General features: G+C 38.9%; 1 protein-coding gene across 1 annotated transcript; it reads left to right on the top strand.

Annotated features, from left to right (window-relative positions):
* Positions 1-225: 225 nt before the first annotated feature.
* Positions 226-543, top strand: LOC114054414 (60S ribosomal protein L36-like). Its single transcript, XM_027877601.1, has one exon. The coding sequence runs from the start codon at positions 226-228 to the stop codon at positions 541-543; it is 318 nt and encodes a 105-aa protein (XP_027733402.1).
* Positions 544-9,121: the final 8,578 nt, after the last annotated feature.

Raw genomic sequence — 9,121 nt, 5'->3', positions numbered from 1 at the left:
GTTAATGAAATGATGTATGTATGTATGTATACAGGCATGTCACACCCTCATGCTCTCCACAATGAGAATTTAAGTGATGTTCTTTGCTAAAGAAAAAAAAAGAAAAAAGAAAAACAAGGCTCTTTAGAGGCAAATTTTAAAAAATGGCTTACAGAAAGCCAGCATGTTAAGATTTTTCATGGCTTCTGCTGTGGCTGCCATTGGGGCTACAGGAGCACTGCAGCCATGGCCATCCAATGCTCAGTGATCATAGGCCTCAACAAGCGCCACAAAGTTACCAAAAACGTTTCCAAGCCAAGATCCTGCCGCTGCTGTGGGCGCTTGGCCGCACACACCAAGTTTGTGAGAGATATGATCTGGGAGGTGTGTGGATTTGCTGCTTATGAGAGGTGGACCATGGAATTATTAAAGGTCTCCAAGGATGGAGAGCCCTTAAGTTCATCAAAAAAAAGAGTGGGAACTCACATCCAGGCCAAGAGGAAGAGAGAGGAGGTCAGCAACATCCTAACCGCCATGAGAAAGGCTGCTGCCAAGAAGGACTAAGCTGGACCCTGCCAACCTTCCCCACTTACCCAATAAAGATTTGACAAATAAAAAATTAAAAAATTAAAAAAAAGATTTTTCGTGGTGCTTCTTTGATCCCAGTTTTTTTCATTAGTTTCTTTTCCCAAATGATATTTTGGACCCCTTCAAAAATTTTTACTAAGTTTCAGTATATCAGCCTATTTATTATAAGCATTATTTCCTAGAGATAGGAAAGTACCTTATAAGAGAGTACCTAGAAAGCTTCTAAACAAACCTTAGAAGAGAAAGAGGAGGAGAGGGAGAAGAGAAGGAGAAGTACCTAGGATTTCATTGGTATAGTGAGCTCTCAGGTAAAGAAACTCCCTTTAACAATACAAGTCAGCACCTCTATAACTTACAGTGTTAGAGAGCTGTCTAGGCTCAAGGCACTGAGTGGTTAAGTTATTTGCCTAGCACGAGTAGAAGCAGGATTGGAGCCCAAGTCTTTTTGGTTTTGAGGCTAGTTCATTATCCAACAATTTATATAAATAATCCAACTCTGACTAATGTTTATAACAATTGTAGAAGCACATTAAAACCCTCTTCTTTTAATCCAACTGAAACCATTAAGAAATGATATTTTCTCCAGTCTAAAAAATGCTTCCTAGATTTTCATCTGTTCAAAAGCTAGGTGGCACAGTTCATACAACACTGGGCCTGGAGTCAGGAAGACCTTGATTCAAATCAGACCTCAGACACTAACTAGCTGTGTGACCCTGGGCAAGTCACTTAATCTCTGTTTGCCTCAATTTTCTCAAAGGTAAAATTGGGATAATAATAACACTTATCTCCCAGGACTATTGTAAGAATCAAATGAAATAATAATTGTAAAATACTAAGCTTGGTGTCTGGCACATATGTGATTGAAACTGTGTAGGAGGTCAATAATAAAGGCCTTTGTAAGGGAAATGGGTTCAGGGTAGAAAACACAACTAGAACAAAGAGTACTTCTTATCTAGTTAGACTCTGCCTTCCGCTAACCCAGAAGCTTTAACCTGGGGCTCATGGGAAGGGCTATCTTTTCCATTCAGAGGAAAGAGCCATCTTTTTCACTCAGAAAGGATTGCTTTTCAGTTTTTTAAGTTAAATGTTAACCCCAAACTGTATTTTAACATATTATAACATTTTCCTTGTTCAAAATTTCTGTAAATGGGGTAAGAACATATCTGAGGATATGGGGAAGAAGGATTATGATACCTTTGACATATGTCTTTCTACCTGAGAAATGCTTAGATATTAGATTAATGTTAAATTAACTTCTAAAATGTTTCAGGCAGACTTGTGCCTAAAAAGCAGAATAGACTATTATTATTGTTGTTATTATTATGATGATGATGATCATTATGCAGCCAGATGGCATAGCGGATAGAGTGCTGGAGCTGCAGTCAGGAAGACTCAACTACGTGAGTTCAAATCTGGTTTCAGACACTTATTAGTTCAATGACCCTGGACAAGTTACTTGACCCTGTTTGCCTCAGAAACAAAATGGAAAACTATTTAGGCAGGATGATACAATGGAAAGAGCATTAAACTTGAAATCATGGGACCTGAGTTTGAATTCTGATTCTGTCATCTACTACCTTTGTGACCCTAGACAAGTCACTTAACCTTTCTAGGTCTGTTTCTTCATCTGTAAAATGACAAGGATGGAGGAGGGGGCTACTGTAAGGGGACTATGGCCTACAGATTAAATGATCTCTAAGTTCACTTCCAGCTTTCTATTTATAATCCTTTAATTATTATTACCAAATTCATCCTTTAGAGTTTCTTTTAAATCTCTATTGCTCAGACCCACCTATGACTTTTTAAAAATAAAAGTTCTGTTGTTAAGACTTTGTTAGCTTTCCCAAAAGCCTGCATTATATTTAAGTTGCTGGCCATAAGTAAATGGAAGAACTTAACTTTTGACACAGCTTCCACTTCAGAGCAAATGCCACCTCAAATTGTCCTTTGTCCATTTATGGGGCACAGTAACACAAATATTTTCAAGGGAAAAGAACATTGGAAAGGGTGGATCTAATCAACAACGAAAACAATGCAGTTGCCATTTCACTTCAGGGGGAGCTATGTGTTGAGGTCTAGAGGTTTAGGGGTAAAACAGAGGTCCTGTCTGAAAGAATTTGACCCCAGCCTTCTTTCAGCCAGAAACAAGGTTTATTAAAGATCCGCCATATTGGTCAGACTCTTAAAGAATCTGAACATTAGTGAGCTGTTGGCTAAGTTCTTAAGGAATCTGATCACTTTAATGGAGACAAGATGGACCTTCTACACAGAAAAACTGTGGGAGGGATCTAGGAGTGGCCAAGTAGTCTGAGGGGACCTGGACCATGTGGCAAAGGGAATCTAGATAGGATTGAGGGTGGGAAGTGGTCCATAGGACAATGGAGGGCTAGGAACAGAGAATTGGGAGATAGGGTGTAGGAAAGGCCAGCTGATGGGATTTTACCTTCTGAGGTTTCCTTGATCCAGTAAGAGAATTCAAGGACAGTCCAAGGGTTTTCTAGGGCCTGTAGACAGATGGAACTTTTTGGGGTAAGGGGCAAAGGTCTTGGCTTGGACCCATACCCCATCACTATGGACAATTGGGATGAGGTAGAACATCTGGGGAAGCAAGATACATGGGATATGCAAGAGTCTCCACAGAAATTAGGTAAGCAACAGCATTGAAAAATTCATTAATATGTTATTAATAAATAAATATAATATAATATGGCAGAACAAAAAGGATGCTTGAAGTCAATACAAACTACCAGAAAACAGATGATGTATAATACCAAAGGGAGCAGAGTAAAAAGCAGGTGACCAAATGACCAGGCAAACAATCACCAATCAGAAGTTCCAGGAGAATTTGAGGTAGAAAGAGCAGTTCTACCCTGTTATTGAAGAAGTTTAAGTTTGCTGTCTCAGTCTTCTCTGCTTTTCTATTCTTCTTAGTAAAACAAACAAACAAATCAAAACCAAAACCACAATTCTTGCTGAGTATGGCCAAGAGGATAATGAATGATGATAACTATAAAAAGTAAACTGGCTATGAGAATGAATGAGAGCGTTAAGAGCAAGCAGAGATATTTCCTTACTGATAATCAGTTGCCTTCCTCCCACCCCCTCTCATCCATACACACACACATAGATATTGGGTATGGCTTTAATAGTATTTATATTTGCACTACTACCCCTGTCAGTCTTCCTAGTCAAATAAACAACAAGTAGTTATTCAATTCAATAAACATTCATTAAATTCCTACTACATGCCAGGCACTGTGCTAAGCAATGATGACACAAGAAAAAGAGACAGTTCCTGCCCTCAAGCAGCTTACAATCCAATGGGGGAAGACAACACGTAAAAGAAAGCTGAAAATTGGGGTAGGACACGTGAGGAGGTTACCAGAGGATAGTTGGCATGGGGGCATAGTGTTCCAGGGAGCAGAAGCCAAACAGAGCTGTCAATGAAAAATGGAATTACCTAAGATGTTGTGAGGCTGTTATAATGGAAGTTCTTGAGTTAATACTGGGGGAGGAAAAAAAAAAATCAATGATGGAACCAACTGAGCAAGCCAGGGCTAAAACAAAATATTTTTCATAATTTAAGAATCACTGAGTCACTAACTCTAGGTTTTTTTAACTTTGAAATTATTTTTGTGGAGTTATATGAACAAAGTTTAACTTAGAGGTAGCTTGGTATAGTGGATTGAGTGCTGGACTTTGAGTCAGGAAGAACTGAATTCAAATTTGATTCCAGACACTAATGTGTGACCCCCCAAAAATGTGACTTAACCTCTCTGAGCCTCAGTTTCCTCATTTGTCAAATGAGGATAATAATAGCACTTACTTCATAGGACTATTGGTCATTCATTCATTCAACAAACATTTATTAAGTTCCTACTATGCTCCAGGCACTGTGCTAAATGCTGAATATACAAGGGGGAAAAAAAGGAACACCTCCCAACTCCAGTCCCTGCCCTCACGTTTTAATAAGGGAGAGAACCTGCAAGGATGTATGTACATACAAGATATATACAGTGTCTTTGAGAGGTTATCTCAGAAGGAAAGCATCAGAAGGAGGTAACCAGGAAAAGCTTTCAGTAGATGAGTTTTGAATATAATAATGCTTAATAAATGCTTATTGACTAATTTCAGGAGGGAGGTGATCCCTAAGGGGGATCAGGAAAGGTTTCATTTCAAGGTAGCACTTGAGCTGAATCTTGTTGTTAGGATCACATTAAATAACATACCTGTAACCCCTCCCTCAAGGTTGTTGCTATGGAACCTTTGATGGGGCAACAATGCTAGTGTTCAGAGAGAGAGAGGAGAAGAAGAAAGAGGAGGAGGAGGAGGAGGAGAAAAAGAAGAAGAAGAAGATAGAGAACATTACAAAATGCAAAATGGATAATTTTTATTACATTAAATTGAAAAGTTTCTGCACAAAGTCAATGCAACCAAAATTAAGAGAGTAGAAAACTGGGAAAGAATTTTTACAACCAGTCTCTCTGACAAGGGCCTCATTTCTAAAATATATAGAGAGTTAAGTCAAAGTCATAAGAATACAAGTCATTCCTCAATTGATAAATGGTCAAAGGATATGAGCAGGCAGTTCTCAGATGAAGAAATTAAAGCTATCTATAGTCATATGAAAAAATGCTCTAAATCACTATTGATTAGAGAAATGCAAATCAAAACAACTCTGAGGTACCACGTCACACCTATCAGATTGGGCTAACATGACAAAACAAGAAAATGACAAATGTTGGAGAAGATGTTGGAAAATTGGAATACTAATGCATTGTTGGTGGAGTTGTGAAATGATCCAATCATTTTGTAGAGCAATTTAGAACTATGCCCAAAGGGCTATAAAAATGTGCATACCCTTTGACCCAGCAACGACACTTCTAGGGTGGTAAAAGAGAGCATACAAATGGAAAAAGGACCCACGTGTACAAAAATATTTATAGTAGCTCTTTTTGTGGTGGCAAAGAATCGGAAATTGAGAGGATGCCCATCTATTGGGGAATGGCTGAGCAAGTTGTGGTATATGAATGTAATAGAATACTATTATGCTATAAGAAATGATGAGCAGGCAGACTTCAGAAAAACCTGGAAAGACTTATATGTACTGATGCTGAGTGAAGTGAGCAGAACTAAGAGAACATTGTACACAGTAACAGCCACATTGCATGAAGACTAATGTTAATAGACTTAGCTCTTCTCAGCAATGCAAAGATCTAAGACATCTCCAAACGTCTCATGATAGAAAATGCTATCCACATTCAAAGAAAGAACTATGGAGTTTGAATGCAGATCGAAGCATACTATTTGCTCTTTTTTTCTTCCATTGTGTTTTGTTCCTCTTTCTGGTGGTTCCTCCTATTCTTCCATACAACATCACTAATGTGAAAATATGTTTAATAGGAATGTATATGTATAGCCTATATCAGATTGTGCACTGTCTTGGGAAGGAAGGTGGGGAGGAAGGAGGAGAAAATTTCAAAACTCAAAAGCTTAAGGAAGTGATTGTTGATAAATCAAAATAAATTAACAAAAATTTTAAAAAAGAAGAAGAAAAAAGAGGAGGAGGATTAAGAGTCACACTGGTTCTCTATGCTTCTTTCTGTGGTGTAGCAGAGAGTTCATGAAGTGAGGGATAAGAAACAATAGAAAGAGGCAAAGAGGATGGACTGGAAAGGAAAGCAAACTAGCAAAACTACCAGAATCCAATCCATAGCACCTGTGTTTTCCCTGTTTCCCTGGAAGACTGCCCATGGAAGCCACACTACATTTACTTTTATAACCACTTTACTTTTAAGTAGCTCCTCCCTCTGACCAGTGGGTAGGAAAAAGTTAGGGAGGTGAAATTCAACTCCCCTCCACTGCATGTCATATTGTAGTTTGTTATACCTTATGTTCAGTGCCTGTTTGTGTTCTAAGGTATCTAAAACTGATATTAAAATACATGGCCACTAATAATGATTTATATCCAAGCCTATAAGTCCTTGGTTTGAGATCAAGAGAGCTGACGTTATCCAAAAGTGAGAAGAGGTATCCCTCATCTCAAGAATATCAGAAAGGTGGGGGGGTAAATCAAATAGAGAAATAACTTCCGCAATTTTAGTCATCTTTGAGGTACCCATACCCCAGACTGCTATAGAGCCTAGAGAAAAAAGCATAAAAAGGAAATGAGCAAGTAGCAGTTAGAGGTTGAAGTTGGTGTATTTTTTTTTTCAGTTAAACACATATACAGCATTCAGACAAATTTCCACTCAGCTCTAAGTATTACATAAATTCGAACTGCTACTGGAAGCACTATCACAGGGGAAATAACTCATAGTCTTGGAGCAGAGGTGGGGAACTTTTGGCCTTGAGGCCACGTAAGGTCTTCTAGGTCCTTGGGTGTGACCCTTTGACTGAGTCCAAGTTTTACAGAACAAATCCTTTTATTTTTTCTGTGAAAGTTGGATTCAGTCAAAGGGCCTCACTTGAGAACCTAGAGGGCCAAATGTGGCCTTGAGGCCGCAGGTTCCCCACCCCTGCCTTAGTGTTTCCATTCATGTCCAAAGAGGACCAGAACTCTAGTTCTTGAAGCTCTAGTAGAGGAAACAGTCTCAGAGACTGGTTTACAGTAGTTATCTGGATTTGTTTGCCCATGGGTCTTTACTGAGGTAAAGACCGGTATTTCCAACTACCTAGTTGGCCTGGGCTGGATATTTTCAGATTAATTCCCTATTTAACCGAAGGAAGTTCTGAACCTATAAAGGTCATCCTTCACTCTTAGTGACTCAACTCTTATCTCCTTCCTCTTCATCTCTATTTTTTCAGTTCTTAAAGTATTACCTAAACTTTTCACCTTGGTTATGCCCCTTCAACTCTTTGACAAATCATTATTTTTTTTTAAATTGATTTCCTGCCTGCAAATATCTCCATTCTTCTGGTTTTGTCTCATTTTGTCTCATTGCCTAGATAATAACTTCATGCTTCTTCCCTTGAATTTTTCTTGTCATATACATCCTAATCCTGGTTTGCCCACAAGGCTCTAACTACCAACATTCATTCAGTATCTTTCCATTCTGTTTACTTGGTGCTAGATCCCCTGTTTTGCCTTGAAGATGCTGGGGAATTTCTCAACCCAAAGGTCCAGCTGGAGAGTAATTTCTCCCATATTCATCCATTTGACTGGAGGTCAATAAATCAAGAGATAAGACTAGAAGATTAACCGCTTAATTAGTTCAGCAGATGACCAATTGCTAAGTGGCTAGAAACTCTGAAAAAAAGGGAGATACACCCACATATAGTACAGTATAGGGTTTTACATAGCATTAGGACAGATGGCAAAAGGAATGTGAATCTGCTCAGTTATTTTCCATATTTGGAATGTTGAGTAATAGGGGCAAGAGGTCAGGTAATTTGGGGTTGGGAGGGTAGGGAAGATTGTTCTAATCTTATTTTAACTTGATAACCTTGTTGCCTAAAATCAGGTTTATTCTGGTTGGGATGTTTCTTGGTAGTTAATCACTTTAGACCATCTTGGTGGTGCTGGAGTCCTCTAATTAATCCCATCAGAATGTCTACATGGGACAGGTCTCCAAGATAATGGAGGCCTTCCTTTGAGCTAGAATTGGAATAGAATACAGACTCACAGTCTTGTCTCTGTTTACAGAACCCTTCCAGCTCAATTTCTTTGTTCTCTAAGGCTCACAGAACAAAGGTTTCATCCATTTCCTCCATGAGGGCAACTCTGTAGTACTAATTTAACCTGACTTGGTGCCACTTATATTTCTAGTATTAACGATTGTATTTCTTCTTTTCTGTTCCCAGTTACAATTACAAAAGAAGTAAAACTGTTAACATAATGTAATGGGTTTGAGCTGATTTACTGTTGAAGTTTCTTTAGAAAACTTTGTAGTCTTAAAGTGAAAAGGCCTGCTTTGTTTCTATGCTATTCCCTATTTGAAAATGTAACAGGGAACTGAACCCCTCTCATCCTGAATCATGGTGAGGCCAAGGGTGCATGGTGAATATAAAGGGGACTGGCCAATGATTCTAGTCCTTACCAGCTTGTATAGATCCTTGTTAACTCATACAACTCCCTCATAGACTTTGGAGCATATGTAAACATTCTGTAACTGGTTCCAGTCTGTTAACTACATTTCAAATAGGAGCCTCTTTGCATAATCAGAAATTTGGGTACAGTCAAAAGGCTTTAGTTGACCTTACCCCTTCTTTCACTTACTGTGAATCCCAGCTAAAACCCTACCTTGTCAAGAAGCCTTCCCCAACCTCTCTTAATTCTAGTGTCTAGGGAGCTAGATTGTGAAAGGGCTTTGAATGACAAACAGAACATTTTGTATTTATTCTGAGGGCAAAAGGGAGCCATTGGACATTAAGTGTGTGTGTGTGTGTGTGTTTGTGTGTATTGCGGGGGGCGGGGTGACACAGTCAGACCTGAGCTTTAGGAAAATCACTATGGTTGTTGAATTGAAGATTGATTAGAATGGGGAGAGACCTGAGGCAGGCAGACCCCCCCAGAGAGTTCTTGAAATAGTCCATGTGTGAGGTAATGAGGGTG

Source organism: Vombatus ursinus, unplaced genomic scaffold (assembly GCF_900497805.2).
Source record: "Vombatus ursinus unplaced genomic scaffold, bare-nosed wombat genome assembly UNPS02014813.1, whole genome shotgun sequence".
In the NCBI taxonomy this organism is placed as follows: domain Eukaryota; kingdom Metazoa; phylum Chordata; class Mammalia; order Diprotodontia; family Vombatidae; genus Vombatus; species Vombatus ursinus.
This window is presented reverse-complemented; position numbering and strand designations above follow the sequence as displayed.

Bases quoted from the DNA above. Each gene is read 5' to 3' on its own strand.
- LOC114054414 (XM_027877601.1), top strand. From the start codon at position 226: ATGGCCATCCAATGCTCAGTGATCATAGGCCTCAACAAGCGCCACAAA.